General features: G+C 37.4%; 1 protein-coding gene across 1 annotated transcript in view; it reads left to right on the forward strand.

Moving 5' to 3' along the window:
• Window positions 1-907: 907 nt before the first annotated feature.
• Window positions 908-16,556, forward strand: part of MRTFA (myocardin related transcription factor A) — a 103,178-nt gene continuing 87,529 nt past the window's right edge. Inside the window, exon 1 of the mRNA XM_057486344.1 lies at window positions 908-2,929. Coding sequence (XP_057342327.1) covers window positions 2,884-2,929 — 46 coding nt within the window. The 5' untranslated portion in view covers window positions 908-2,883. The remainder of the gene's footprint in view (window positions 2,930-16,556) is intronic.

Below are 16,556 nucleotides of genomic sequence, written 5' to 3' on the forward strand. Positions count from 1 at the left end.
GGGATGAGGACATTGGAAATTTGCTTTTGAATGCAGCGAGTTTAAAATAGCCAGGTAGAGATGAGTAGCTGGTAGCTTACAGGTGAAGTCAGAGCTAGTATGTAGGTGGTAGTTAACTTTAAGGGAGGATGAAATTGCCCAGAGAGAACATGTAGAAAAGGAAAGGGACAGTGAAAGCAGAGCCACTTTAGGACTCTTGAGAGGAAAGGTCAGAGAGTTAGAGAAGTAGAACTTATAAGAAAATTAAGGAAACAGGAAATTTTAAGAAGCATAGGGAAACTATGAGGAAGGTCAAATAGGATAAGAACTTGTCTAGTTCCTCTTGATTATGAACATTAAAAGCTTTCGGGGAGCTAGTGGGGGATAGGAAAGCTTTGTGAATTAATGGTATTGATGTCCTGAAGTTACCAAGTCTCATCACGGTGGATCAATAGAAACTGTAGATCATGTTAAATTTGTGTTGATTAGCTAGAGAGTTACAACTAAAAACAAAAGAGCTTTCATTTTGTTGGAAACTAATATCATTACCCTTCATTTCCTTGGTGCCATTAACTTGAAAATCATATTCACTTGTGCAGAAACCTTGTCAAAGTTTACTTTAGTTCTCTATGAAATTTTGCTAATTTGTACAAAAAAATAGTGGTACTAAAGCTGCCATAGGAGTTCAAACTTCTAGAATTGTGAAACATCTTACAGCCCATTTTCATAGTGAATCTGTTGCCATGCTGATACTCTTAAGTGTAAAAGCAAAATCTTAGTAAAATCTCAGGCAAAGATTATGTTGCTTGTTTCCTTTTCCTTTGAAGGTTAACTTTTTAGAGTTGCTTTTTTTAAAAGGTGGATTTTCTTTAACTCTTTTTATTCCAAAGTGCAGATGAGATAACTGTTATGGAATTGTCTTGAAAAAGATAACACATCAGTTGAAATGTGAGGTGTCATTGTTACTACCACCATCTGAATGTCAGTATCTCTCTAGGGCTGGGATATTGACAGTTGCAGCATTCGGAGTACTCTTCTACAGGGAAGAGAGTTTTGGCAGGAGTTGAATGGCCCTTTGCCCTTCCTACCATCTTCTGTGCAAGAATCTTATAATTTGTATTTATTTTCGTGTAAGTACAGACAGGACTGTGAGAACATGTTTCATTGAAAAACCCTCACACAGCAAATTGTACAGCCTACACTGGGGCAAAGGATGACTCAACCTTTTAGGGATGCTTTCCCTTTAGTTGCTAACCTCTGACCAGACTATCATGTAGTCTGAGAGTTGAAATTTACCCATTTTCATAAGATAGTTTGAGAGCTTCGTTGCCAGAAGGGACCAGTGAGAAACTTTTGTCTTTCTGAAGCAACATTTAGCCCACACTGACTGCCATTCTGTTGCCTGTTGAGTCATTCCTCAGTTCTGTAGAGAGCTTTTCTCTTAAACATAATGTTCTTGGAGTGAGAAAGAAAGGAAGTTTTTCTCTCCTTCACAGAATCTCCCCTACCCCAAATCTCATTGCTTTATCTTTTCTAGAAACAGAGTATTGCCCTCAATCATTCTGAGACTATTTTCTCTTTTTAAGGTCTCTTAGTGCTTTCATTTATCATTTGTTTGATTGTGTAAGCATTAAGGCATTTGCTGGGCTGAGTTCACAGCAGTAGGGTTTCAAGATAAAGGCTGCTGCTTAATCAGAAAGATCAGGGAATTTTGAATAAACATACCAAATATGGATTTCTAGTTCAGCTATTTAAAAGTCAGTCAAATATGCTACAAGGCATCTTAATATCTTTATGATGAATGTCAGTAAAAAGTACTGTGAATGAATGAATAAGTTTTTACATTGGGATAAATGACAACTGCTTTAATTTGAAAGGATTTAAGTTTGCTTTGTTTTTGCAATGGAAGGTAAAACGCCCATTTTCGTTCTTTTTCAGAAGATACTGCTATGTGCTAGTGGGAAAAGAATTGAAGTTTCTTTATTAGGAAAGGGAAATTCTTACAGATTTGAACTTTCTTCTTATGGTTCCAACATCCAACAAGATTATTAAACAGTTTAGAAAAGTCAAATAACATAAATAAGCTGTCTATTCACAGATCACGTGTCACATAGGAACAAGTTAAGGGGCTTTTTTAAGGGATTGGCAGATCTGAAAGACAGATTACAGCTCCGGAATGTATTCAGATGACTTTTTGAAACAGATATTTTATTTGGAGTAGGGGAGAAATAGTTGAGCTTCTGTAGTTAAATATTCAACTTCCTTAGTCTATTATCTATAAATATCACAGATGAAAAAGCCATTAGAACTCTTTTTCAGAAAACGAAGTCACTATACATATTTATGTGTATGTAGGTGTTTATATGTGCCTAATCCCCATCCCCACCTCCAATTAATAGGTCAGTAATTGGGCTGTTGCACAGGATTGAGTTGTTTGGATTGCATTAATATGTGGCTCTAAACTGCTTTTGCAGCCAGAATCCCTTATGCTAAGGTTTTGAATAAAACCTTGTCTTCTCTTCTTAAATAGGAAGGGAAAAAAGCAGTTGATCTGTTTTTTGAAGGTCTCTTACTGTATGTCTCTCCCCTCCCCCGAGAGATGAATAGCAGGGGAGGAGCCCAAGCTCACTCACTGTTCTGACCACACTTCATGTGTCTTAACTTGAGCTCTTTTTGGTTTCCTGTCAGCAGTAATTCAACTCTGTGCCATCTTGACTTGCCTGCAGGGTGGATAAATTGGTGATTGCACTGAGAAGGAGAGTTGAGTTTTCAGTCTGGTTTGACTATAAGACATGAGATTGAATTTGTAAAAGCTTCGGTAGCCTCTGAAGACAACATCTTTCTTCTGTGACTTTGAATTTTTTCCTTGTATTTGTGGGCTGTTGTTTCTGAGAAGAATCTGTCATGACTCTACTGGAACCTGAGATGTTAATGATGGCTGTACAGTCCGGTAATTTTCATACTTCCTGCAAATCCTATTTATCTTAGGTTTCTTTAAAAAGGTTGGGCATATTTGTACTAAAGTTGGGTGGAAATGGGGAGGAAGACAGATGGTGGTGCACATAAATTGGCCAGTAAATGTACTGCATTTTCAGGTTTTTATTGTAAAAAAATTAATAAATTTTTTCTAATTGCAAATTCTATTTATTTAGACTAACTTTGAATTAGATGTTTGCTGACCTTAACTTGGAATTAGATGTTTACTGACCTTAAGACTGTTCAGTGAGGAGACTTATGTGAGGGAAAAAACCTGTTTTCCCTTATCAAATATTTTGTTATTGTCAGTGGTGCTGTTTTTAATGTAGGATAATTAAACTGCTTTTGTAGTCTTATGTATTGCTGTCTTTAATCAGTCATTGCACTATTTTTATGTCTCTTTGTGAAAGCATGTTCTAAAATTTTTCCTTACCTGTTCTTTCTCTTTTGTAGTATAACCTGTCTTCTGTAACATCTTTTGGTTTTTGGGAAGTGCTCTTGATAATGCATAGGATTGGAACTCTAAGTTTTAGAGATGGGAAAGTTTGAACAGGGAGGCAGTCAACAGAAAGAATGATGGGTTTTTGAAATTCTGTGTCTTAAAACAGTTTTCCTAATTCAAACGCATCTTTTAAAACATTTTAGAATTCCAGTTCGTTGTTAGTGGTTTCTTTTACTTTTAGTGTTTTTAAACTTGTAAGTTCAATATCTAAAAATAGGGAATGTTCCTTTGTTATTTTTAGACTTCTGCTAAAATGTAGTCTGTAGTGTTTTCCTGTTTCAGAGCATTATTTTGAAAGATTCATACAAATGGCATTTGGGGACCTCTTCCTTCCACTGGCCTTCAAGGAGAGTTGAGACTCCTTAGTTCTGGCAGATAGTGTCTGGCAGAATTGGTCTCACTGTTCTCCTTGGGGAGTGCTTAGATAATGTGTGAAAGACACAGATATCCATCTGAAGACAGGATCAGATGCTATCAGGTTAAGCTTTATGGACAGGGAGGGGGCAAAGCGGAAAGATATTGCTAGCACTCTGTTCTTTCTGGTTTTACAAAAAAGAACATGATGAGTCATTTATTGAGTTTTTCTGTTCATGTATGCTATGCATTCCAGGTTGCCTTTCCTTTTCCTCCCCCAGACCAGTTGAGCTGTGTTCTAAACAAGATAGTATGCTTATCTGAATCTTTCCCATCTGTCTTTGATGAAATAGCTTGCAATTAAACCGACTCAGATTTTTTTTGCCCCTCTCTGTATTCTAGTTCTCTGCTGGATGCGGGCAAGTGCCTATTTATTTTAGAGAGTAAATGTTAGCATTTGAACTGTCTCTCTCTTCATTGATCACCTAACTTACAGATCATTTCAGTCCAGTAACTTTCCTTAGGTTCTTTAAGTGCTTTCCTCTAAGGGGATCTCTTTTTTCCCAGCAGTATGAGGGAAAGGAACTTACTACTTCCTGGTCTTGCTGAAGAGCTGTTTTTCCTGTGACATATGTTGGGCAGGCTAGTCACCCATCTGTTGGACCAACTACTTCATAAAACTTTCGAAGGATAATAGTATGTAAGACAAGTATGGATGGAATTGACAAGGGTGTTGGATGCAGGTGGAGTGAAAGGTCTACAGAAAATGGCATGTAGATGCACCTGTTGTCTTTTTTTGCCTGTTACTAAAAGTAGAGAAGCTGGGTATAGATAGGTAGGGAGTTAATAGCAAACTGATTTCTCTAGTACTTGCAATTCTTAAAGGTTCAGAAACTTTAAATATGTGTTGGTTTTGTAAGGTTGTTACTGTTTTCTTTTGAAGCTGTTACTGGATTATAATGGTAATATGACAGCTATATTTATGATAGAAATGGAAAAACATGTTATGAAGCTTTGATAAACTAAAAGCCAAGTGTTCTTTCTAAAAACTCAAGACATTTAGATCATCTAAGTGAGCTGTAGGTTAATTTCTAGCAATAAAATATTTTGACCTCCATTAATATGTGCTTTATAGGTGAAACTACTATTTAATGAGATATTTTGAGTAATTAAGCCCCTTTAGACAAGATTCAAGATGCAAATCTTTACCCTAAATGAAACTTTAAGCTAGTGAATATTGTAGCAAAGTTCCAGGGTATATTGTGTTTTTATTAACAGTTTTCATTTAGTATTTGGCTTAGAGATTTTGGTGAGGTCTATTCATGTATACTTCCATCTTCCTCAGAGCTGGTAGTCTCTTACTCTTTGAAATCCAGTTCAGATGCTGCCTTGCTGTGAAGTTTTTCTCCATAGAGTCAGCCCTTCTTGACTCTGCAGCACCAACTTTACAATGTAGACTGTTGTTTTTACCTTTTCCCCTAATTAGATTATTAGTTTCTCAAAGGCAATATATTCATCTGTATATTGGCTTCTGACATTGCCACATGGTAGACACTCAGTAAGTTTATTTTTTTGGGAATAAATGAAGAAATCCAGCTTGTCATACTTTCCCTAATCAATAAGCATAAGTCCTTTAAATCAAGATTTTGTCAAAAGCATTTTGAGATTTGCTTTGCACAAAGAAATGAATCCTCTGATCACCATCTTGTATCTTAGCCAATCCTTGTCCAAATCAGGTGCTGTTGAAAGCATGGCTTTCAAAATTAAAATTCTTCCACATCACAGGATGTGTACTGTGCCCTGTCTTCCTATGATGTGTATTGTTAAATCTAAGTGTTCCGATCAAGCCACAGTTAGAGGATAAATACATCTATCACCACTGTGGAAACCTGTCGAGATCATTGTTATTAGAAAACTAATGATCTGAGATGGACACTTGGGATTTCTGAAGCTAGGACAAAGGGAGTAGTGGGGCACAGCATTGATTCTGGTGTGTTTTAGAACATGAACACTGGGGCTCAGCTCTTAACAGCTAATGTGTAAAGCTTTAATCAGGCAAGCCCTGTCCCTGCATCCAGCCAGTGTAGTCTTCTTGCTAGTTTATAATTCTACAACAGTGGGGCAGAGTTCCCTTGTAGAGAACAGGATTGAAGGCATTCCCTAGGTATGCTTTGATCCCATGGCATGTATCTGATCTCGATGAGGCACAGTTAGGCAGTCAGTTTGTCTTTTCTGTCTCCTTTGTGCACATATATATACATACACATCCACCTATGCACACAGACACACACTCTACCCACACCTTGTGCCCCCTCCCACAACTTGTCTATGTATAGGATATCTCTGGAAGGATCTATTTGTAGGATATCTATGGAAGGACTGGTAACAATGACTACCTCAGGGAAGGGGGCTGGAGAGCTGTGGAATTGGGATGGAAGAGACTTTTTGTTCCACAAGACAGTTGTGTTCTTGTTTAAGTTTAGTAAGATTATGGAATACCCTTTAAATGTGGAAGAATACATAGAGTCTGTATGACAACAATACATAGAGGATGCAAACCTGCTGCCATACTAACCAATCTAAAGAATAGAGCACAGTATACACTGAAGTCCTCTAAGTACCCTCTTTGATTTATCCTTTAGAAAACTCTTTTGTTTGCTTTTTTTTTTGAGAGCCTGCCTATCTACTTTATTTTATTTTATTTTATTTTATTTTTTACTTTGTTATCATTAATCTACAATTACATGAAGAACATTATGTTTACTAGTCTCCCCCCTTCACCAAGTCCCCTCCATAAACCCCATTACAGTCAGTGTCCATCAGTGTAGTAAGATGCTGTAGAATCACTACTTGTCTTCTCTGTGTTGCACAGCCCTCCCCATGCCCCCCCCCCCACATTATACATGCTAATCATAAGGCTCCCTTTCTTTTTCCCTGCCCTTATCCCTCCCTTCCTACCCATCCTCCCCAGTCCCTTTCCCTTTGGTAACTGTTAGTCCATTTTTGGGTTCTGTGAGTCTGCTGCTGTTCCTTCAGTTTTTCTTCGTTCTTATACTCCACATAAAAGTGAAATCATTTGGTACTTGTCTTTCTCCGCCTGGCTTATTTCACTGAGCATAATACCCTCTAGCTCCATCCATGTTGTTGCAAATGGTAGGATTTGTTTTCTTCTTATGGCTGAATAATATTCCATTGTGTATATGTACCACATCTTCTTTATCCATTCATCTACTGATGGACACTTAGGTTGCTTCCTGTTTTGTTTGCTTTTAACTGTATATACCTTTTGAATCTTTCATGTTATGTGCCATGGTCATGCTGCCTATTAAAAAATATTATCTGAAAGTGTTTCCTCAGTCTGCTTACTGTCTCATCCCTTTATGTCTGTATACTTAATTTCTGCATATTTCTTTAACTTCTGGTTCCCTGACCATTACAGTTTGCCTCTAACTGCATGTTTTATAATAATAGGGAGGGGTTGGAAGAGAGGAGTAGTAATTCATAAAGATAAGGTTGAAGGAAGATAGGTGGGCAGACAACTTTTGCCCTTTTTGGTAATGTTAATTCTTTTAAGGCAGGGCCCCCTGTTGAAGTTCATATCATTTAGAGGTCTGTACAGCTGGGGAAAAATTCTGGAACCTTCAGCATACCCTCCTTTTGGATCTCCTCATACTCTAAATATTAATGTGGGTTTTAAAAAAGGTTTTTTTGTTTATATTCAAGGGAATTTAAAGCCCGAAGGAAACCTTAGGTATTTTATTGTTCTTTCTTTAAACAAAGATGAAGAAATTGGCCCACAGGTTAATTTACTTCCTGAAGTCACATAATTAATTAGTGGTAGAGATAGAAGGAGAATTCATTTTCTTACTCCCATGACGGTGTTCTTTCTGCCATAACATACTTGCAAAGAAACCATCAGAGACCTTTGATGTATGAAATTGTTTATAATTTTCCCCAGAGATCTTGGTTTTCCTTGGGATTTTCCATTGCATCTTTCTATTACTACTCAGATTGACTCACATCTTAAGAGGTAGAGATAAAAACCAGTGGCTGGGTGTCTACCTCCTGCCTCAGAAGTCGAGTCAAATGCTACAAGCCCCATGGTCCTTTGGTGGACTTCTGTCTTGCCCTGCCTTCTCTGGCCTGGGTGATGATCTCATACTTTGATGATCTCAGAAGACAGGTTGGCAGACAGACAGCTATTGTCATCAGTATTCTGGATTACATCTTACTGCCCTTTCTCTGACTCATTGATTTATGTGGGGCCCCCTTAGAATTAGAATCCAGATCAAAGGAATTTGAATTCATCTGTCTCGTTTTTTTCCTCATTGTTTCCTTTTGGATGAGGCAAGCTGTCAAGACCATGAACCACAGTTTTAGCTTTATTTGAACAGTGCCAAATTAAATAAAGATGAGTCTCATACAGTCTTGTTTTTTTGGAACTTCACTTTTATGATTACCACATGCATTATTTTTGAGAGAATTTGCCTTATAATAACAAGGAAAAAAATACTAAAAACTGCTGCTCTGCCATAAACAACAAAAAATAGCTTTCTATTTCTTGCTCTCAACAAGCTAAAGGGTATTATCAGGTTGAGCTCATGGTGTTGAGGGGTCTGGTCATCCTTAATCTCATAGCAGTCACATAAATGGGGTGGTGGCAGCAGTTGGGTGAGTATAGAAAGCCCAGAAAAGAGGAATACATAGCAGTTGCATAGTGTAAATAAATTCAGTAGTGAGATTTTACAGTGTGTCATAATTTTAAGGTGTTTAAATGTTATCTGATCTTCACAACTCTTGAGGTGTCTATATCTTCACATCTTAACAGGAGGAAACTGAAGCTTAGACAGGCTTCAGGACACACAGTAGGAGATGGAACAGATATTTAATTCAGGTTATTTACTTTAAACACTACTTACATGTTTCATTTAAAATGAAAGTCAGATCAGATCCCTCCTCACTCAGAACCTGCCATTGGTTCTCATTTACAGAAAAAGTCCAAATCCTTACAGTGCCAACAAGGTCCTGCACGATTGGCCCCAGTCTTGTTAATTCTCTGGCTGCATCTGCTCCTCTTTCCTCACATGCGTTATCCAGCCATATAGCCTCTTTGCTGTCCCTGCACACCTTAGGGAGTGATCCTGTTCCGGGTTTTTATACTTGCTTGCTCTTATATCTGGAGCACATTTTGCTGAGTCACCTTAGGCTTGCTCCCTTGCTTACCTCACATCTTTGTTTAAATGTCACTTTTTCAGTTAGGACTTCCCTGACCACCCTATTTTTAAAAATCCTGCTTTTATTTTTCTTCACAGTACGTTTCATCTGACAGAATCTGTGACATGTTTGTTTATTGGTTACTGCGATCTCTCCCTACTAGAATATAAATATCTAGTGGGGGATTTTTCTCTCTTGTTTTCTGCGTGTTTTCCAGTGCCTATGAGAGTACCTGGCACATAATATGCACTTAAGAACAATCTTTGAATAAATGATTTACTAAAAAGTTTGGAATATGTTTTAGGCAAGTGTGTTCCTGAGGCCATGCCTTTCAACTGTTTTTTATAGCATTCACTGCACTGCCTACTGCACTAGTTCTCAAAGGGTAGTCTGGGGTCCCCTGGGCTTCCCTGCTACTTCTGGAGTAGGTGAGAGATGCAAACTGTGTTTACCCTGAAATGTTATTTGCCATTTTTACTGTTGTCCTCTCATGAGTGTATGGTGTAGTCTTCCAGAGCTGTGTGATACATGATATCCCAATAGATTGAATGCAGTACTGTATTTGAAAATTCAACTGTATTTTAGTAAATTATACGTTAGATTTGCAAAAATACTGAAACAATAGTACTCTCCTAAATATTTTTTGTTTTAGACAATAACTGCATTTTTCATAAAAATATTAACATGAAAAATGTTAATGTGTAGTGGGTTTATGGCTCTGATTTATTTATTTTGGTGTCATTAATATACACTTACATGAGCAACATTTGTGGTTACTAGATTCTCCCCATTGTCAAGTCCCCACAACATACCCCATTACAGTCACTGTCCATCAGTGTAGTAAGATGCTGTGGAATCACCACTTGTCTTCTCTGTGCTTTGCTGCCCTCCCCGTGCCCCAACCCCCCACATTATGTGTGCTAATCGTAATGCCCTGTTTTCTCCTTATTCCTCCCTTTCCACCCTTCCTCCCCAGTCCTTTTCCCTTTGGTAACTGTTAGTCCATTCTTGGGTTGTGTGAGTCTGCTGCTGTTTTGTTCCTTCAGTTTTTTTCTTTGTTCTTATACTCCACAGATGAGTGAAATCATTTGATACTTGTCCTTCTCCGCCTTGCTTATTTCACTGAGCATAGTACCCTCTAGCTCCATCCATGTTGTTGCAAATGGTAGGATTTATTTTCTTCTTATGGCTGAATAATATTCCATTGTGTATATGTACCACATCTTCTTTATCGATTCATCTACTAATGGACACTTAGGTTGCTTCCATTTCTTGGCTATTGTAAATAGTGCTGCAATAAACATATGGGTGCATATGTCTTTTTGAAACGGGGCTCCTGCATTCTTAGGGTAAATTCCTAGGAGTGGAATTCCTGGGTCAAATGGTATTTCTATTTTGAGCTTTTTGAGGAACCTCCATACTGCTTTCCACAATGGCTGAACTAATTTACATTCCCACCAGCAGTGTAGGAGGGTTCCCCTTTCTCCACATCCTCACCAACATTTGTTGTTGTTTGTCTTTTGGGTGGTGGCCATTCTAACTGGTGTGAGGTGATATCTCATTGTGGTTTTAATTTGCATTTCTCTGATGATTAGCAATGTGGAGCATCTTTTCATGTGCCTGTTGGCCGTCTGAATTTCTTCTCTGGAGAAGTGTCCTTTCAGCTCCTCTGCCCATTTTTTAATTGGCTTATTTGCTTTGTGTTTGTTGAGGTGTGTGAGCTCTTTGTATATTTTGAATGTCAACCCCTTGTTGGATATGTCATTTACAAATATGTTGTCCCATACTGTAGGATGCCTTTTTGTTCTACTGATGGTGTCCTTTGCTGTACAGAAGCTTTTTAGTTTGATATAGTCCCATTTACTCATTTTTGCTTTTGTTTCCCTTGCCTGTGGAGATATGTTCATGAAGTTGTTGTTCAAGTTTATATTTAAGAGAGTTTTGCCCATATTTTTTTCTAAGAGTTTTATGGTTTCATGACTTACATTCAGGTCTTTGATCCATTTTGAGTTTACTTTTGTGTATGGAGTTAGACACTAATCCAGTTTCATTCTCTTACATGTAGCTGTCCAGTTTTGCCAACACCAGCTGTTGAAGAGGCTGTCATTTCCCCATTGTATGTCCATGGCTCCTTTATCGTATATTAATTGACTATATATGCTTGGGTTAATGTCTGAACTCTCTATTCTGTTCCATTGGTCTATGGGTCTGTTCTTGTGCCAGTACCAAATTGACTTGATTACTGTGACTTTGTAATAGAGCTTGAAGTTGGGAAGCGAGATTCCCCCCTGCTTTATTCTTCCTTCTCAGGATTGCTTTGGCTCTTCTGGGTCTTTTGTGATTCCATATGAATTTTAGAACTATTTGTTCCAGTTTGTTGAAGAATGCTGTAGGTATTTTGATAGGGATTGCATTGAATCTGTAGATTGCTTTAGGCAGGATGGCCATTTTGACAATATTAATTCTTCCTAGCCAAGAGCATTGGATGCATTTCCATTTATTAGTGTCCTCTTTAATTTCTCTTAAGAGTGTTTTGTAGTTTTCAGGGTATAGGTCTTTCACTTCCTTGGTTAGGTTAGGTATTTTTTTCTTTTTGATGGAATTGTTTTCCTGATTTCTCTTTTTGCTAGTTCATCGTTAATGTATAGGAATACAACAGATTTCTGTGTGTTAATTTTGTATCCTGCAACTTTGCTGAATTCAGGTATTAGATCTAGTAGTTTTGGAGTGGATTCTTTAGTGTTTTTTATGTACACTATCATGTCATCTGCAAACAGGGACAGTTTGACCTCTTCCTTACCGATCTGGATAGTTTTTCTTTCTTTGTGTTTTCTGATTGCTGAGACTAAGACTTCCAGTACTATGTTGAATGAAAGCGGGGAGAGTGGGCATCCTTGTCTTGTTCCCAGTCTTAGTGGAAAAGCTTTCAGCTTCTCGCTGTTAAGTATGATGTTGGCTGTGGGTTTTCATGTATGGCCTTTATTATGTTGAGGTACTTGCCCTCTATACCCATTTTGTTGAGAGTTTTTTTTTATGAATGGATATTGATTGATATGTAAATTTTACCTTAATTTAAAAAACTGTATGAGCAAATATGCAGGTTTCTTTAGAGTAACAGACAGAAGATCAGTTGTTGCCTTTGGCCGGAAGTAGAAAGAGAAGTTAACTACAAAGGGGTGAAAGAGAACTTTAGAGGATGAAAATGTGTATCCTAATTGTTGTAGTGGTTATGTAGGTGTATACTTTTGTCAGTACTTAAAACAGGTAAAGTTTATTATATCTGAATTAAACTTCAATAAATTGATTTTAAAGGCTTATAAAAGTATCTCTAATTGTAAGCTTGAAGTTTTAGGTTAAAATTCTCTGATCTTTTATTAATATAAGGCTAACAACTGTTAGAAAAATAAGGGACTCTGATTTCTATTGCTAATTGCTATCTCCCTTTTTCCCCTAGTCAGTTTATGAAGTGAAATTAGGTTGATCAGTTTCAGTCAGACTGTGCTCTTAGGTTTTTGAACTGGCATGATTCTGTTGCTGTGCTTTTCAGAACCTATGAGTGGGTGTGATCTAAATTTTTTTTAAGTGTATGGAACATTCTTCTGGCTTTTAGGCTTTTTTCCTTTTATGTACGACAGAAGAATGTTCCATTGGGTATAACAAATCAGGTTGATTGCCTTTCACCTCCACTCTGGAGTATCCTGAGCTAATTTGGGCACCAGAAAGTTGGAGTTAAAATGACTCTTGAAGGAAGCAAGCAAAAGGGGGAAGGAGTTAGCACTGCTAGGTAATACCTAGGACAAAACAAACTAAACCAAATGTGTGAACTTCTTTCCCACACATTATCTCTGTCTCCCACCCATTGATCTCATGTTGGGAAATGTGCTATATTACATAGAATCTTTCAAGGTTTGACAACAATTCTAGAAGATAATTTCTAAGTTAGAAACACCAGCTCTGTAGATGGCTCCTGAGTTTTCTCCCTGAGGTGTCTTTCCCACACCCTCACTCATTTCTTGAGCAGACTGACCATGCCTAAATGAATAGAATATTTCCTATTCAAAATTCTGCCCCACAGGTGGACATCTTTTATTATTTCCCTTAAGCATAGCTGAGGCAGTCTTATATTTTAAAAGCAAACTATTAAAAATACTAGTAGAGACCAAACAGGAAAATGCAAACCAACCAACCAACCAACCCCCAAACCTAAGAGACCCATTTCTACAGTAGGGCATTCTAGCAAAAATATAAAAATATATTTAAAGTAATAGTAGCTAACAGTTAAATAGGATTTACATTGCAAGACAGTGTCCCAAGCTCCTTATATATATTAATTCTTTTAATCTTTGCAACAACTAACTATATGAGATGGATGCTCTGATTATCCCTTTTACAGATTATAAAACTGAGGGACAAAGTGGATAAGGAACGTGCCCAATGCCGCATACCCGGTAAGTGGTAGAGCTAAGATTGCACCCAGGTGGTCGATTTCAGAATCCATGCCCTTTACTACTACATTATATTGCTTTCCTTGTGAAGTTCAAGTCCTTTTTTCCCCAAAGAATTACATAGCAGCTCTTGTCTATACAACTATCTACCCAGCTTGTCTAGGTTCCTTTGTCTTGTTCTCTCAAGGACATAGTCTACTTTGTCTTTTTTTGTCCCCTTCCCCCCTTGCCTTATCCTCTGCAGAACACTTTGACATAATCACTAAAAACAAACAAAAACATCTAATCTTTTCCTCTTTTTGAATACCTATTTTAACTTCTGTCCTAGACCGCCTCTCTACAAAGGGATAACCTTTTTTTCTACATTTAACTCTATTTAGAAAGGCTTCGTACAAGACTTGATCTTTGCCTAGAAGTTTCCCTGGTTTTAACAAAGACGCTATTTTGAATTACAGTGTAGTAAAATTTCTGACTGCACCCAGGGCCCAAACTAGCATCATATGATTGAAACTAAGCAAAACCTCTTGAGTGTCTTGCCATAAACGTGCATTAGAAATTTTTTCCGATGTAGCAAATAGTTTCTGTGGGTAGGAAGTAAATTTAAACCTGCCTGTCTTCAGAGTGGGAATATTTTCCATGCAAAGGTCCTTCCTTGTTCGTTCTGGTAAGAAAAAAGGTCCCTTGCCGCCTTCCCCCATTTCTTCTGAACTCTGCTTTGCAGAGCATTTGGGAACCTCTTAACAGCTGAGTTTTATATCTGCTAAGTCAGTCCGTGAGATGTTTGCAAATAATCTTCCATTAGCTTTATCCTGAAGATCCCCTTGCAGTTAAGCTTTCTGTCAACTGACTCAATGTTACTAAATTTAGTTTAATCCCAACTAAGGAGGTTAATATGAATGTTTTAGAGGAAAAGTCTTGATAAATTGAAGAAAAAGTATATTTTTTGATGTACTTAAAAAAAATTCACGAGCTATTGTATGAAAGATGTTTGAGAATCTAGAAAAACATGTGGTCTCTACCTGCCATAGGGATCGTATTCTAGTTTAGATAAGTTAGAGTAAGACCTTAGATAATAATCTAGTCCTGAAGTCAACATTTGTCCTCAAGGAATAGTGGGCAAGTTTCCCAGTATACATGGTTCCATTTTATAAACATAAGGGTGCCTATGTCTCCAACTTCACCTCCTGCTCTTTTCCTTTTTGCTTTCTAGATTTCATCCACCTTTCCATCCTTCCTTCCCTCCTGTTTCCAGCCTGCTTTGTTTATTCTTACTCATTCTTAAGGTCTCAGAGAATGTCCTTCCCCTCTGGTTATTTTCATTCTTTCTCATTCTCTATTTCTTTGTGCATTTCTACTTTGAGATTAGTTGTTTATTTATGGGACTTTTTGATTGTTTAATGTGAGTTTCCCTCACTAGATTATAAACTCTATGAAAGCAAGTATTTTTGTTATTTTATGTATAGCATCTGTCTAGCTTGATGATAGTAGGTATTGAATAAATGTGTAGTGATGGATGAAATGAAGTGAACAGGAAATATTGGAGAGATTGGGTAGAATAAAGCCTCTTTGTATTACCAATGCATTGAGTATTGAGGTCTCCTAACCCAACTGTTTCTCACAGAGCCAGAACAAACCATCCCGCTAAAGGTGGTTCTGTTTCCTTTATGAGATATAGAAGATCATGTATTTTTTTTGTGTGTGGTTACTACATTTACCCATATTATCAAGTCCCCACCCATCCCCCAATGCAGTCACTGTCCATCAGTGCAGCAAGTTGCCAGAGATCCACTATGTCCCTTCTCAAAGATCATGTATTTTTGTACCATCTTTGCCTCTCTCATTCATTTTGAGAAAGGTCATTCTTAATTTTTGTAAAATGGTCAAGATATATCAACTACAGAGTATTTGTATTGCTATCACTAAATACTCTTAGACCCAGAGTTGAACCAAAAATTGTGTCTTGTTTCAAATAAGGAGCTAGCACATATTTGGGAACTCTATATGTTTCAGCTAATTGATTATAGAGATTTAAATTTTTTTCTTTTTAATGTACCCAGCTTTGTCTCAGGCTTTTGGAGATATTATGACTTAATTAAGTCAAAGGACTTTAGCAATTTTCATCAAAATGGCAAGCATTCATTATGAAGTTTAATACCTCAAGCTCAAATCAGGAGTGTTAGTGTCTAAATACTTCTTTCTGCATCCTGTCCACTGATTTCTTACTTACTGCATCTCAGAGTACTTGTCAAGGTGGAGACTGACAATTTTTCTGAGATATGTGGTGCTCCTGAAAACTCTTGGCTCACTGTACTTAGTTTCAAAGATTGTTTTCAGAAGGATGTCCGGCAGCTTTAAACTTGATATGCTGGTGATGGGATTAAAGTACCACAGACAGACTTTGTTCCTTGGAAAACTTTCCTTCTCATTTCTTTCTTTTGTTTCTTTAAGCTTTCTAAATTGTCTTTGTTCTTTTGGAGGTGCTTAGAAATTTCTTTTCCTAGCAGAAGAGTTCTATAAAATAAGATTTAGAAAATTTATGGTTTAACAAATGCTCTTATAAACTTTTCATGATAAAGATGGATCAGTTAAAGTTTACAAATTACTTTTGAGATGCAGATTGCTAAGAGGTGGTATTATGGGTATGAGTTTCTTGGCTTTTCAGGATGTCATCCTTTTTAGCCCTGTAGCTAAATATCAAGAGGCTGCATGTTCAACCATAAAATGTTAGTCTCTGCCAACATTACATCACCTCCACAAAATCTCATTGGCTAATTATCCCTTGAGACTAGGACATGGATTTGGCAGCTTGTGAAAGCTGCTTTTTCCAATTTCTCCTTTCCTGGCTGTGACATATCCCAAAGGAATGAGGTTGAGAAATAATCATCTTCTTTTGAAAGCTCTCAGCCTCTCATTCCCACAGTGGTTCTCATGGTCACAGATAGACGATCCCTTCTTCCACTTGAGGAGTCCCTGTAGCTGATGATGTATTCTCTAAGTGGTGACCAAGGCACCGTGACTGAGCCATGGAAGGGTGATGGCAAGGAGCCTCATATTCTTTTTGTTTTTGTTTTTCTTTTTATTTTGAT

The sequence above is a fragment of the Manis pentadactyla genome, chromosome 10 (assembly GCF_030020395.1).
Source record: "Manis pentadactyla isolate mManPen7 chromosome 10, mManPen7.hap1, whole genome shotgun sequence".
Lineage (NCBI taxonomy): Eukaryota > Metazoa > Chordata > Mammalia > Pholidota > Manidae > Manis > Manis pentadactyla.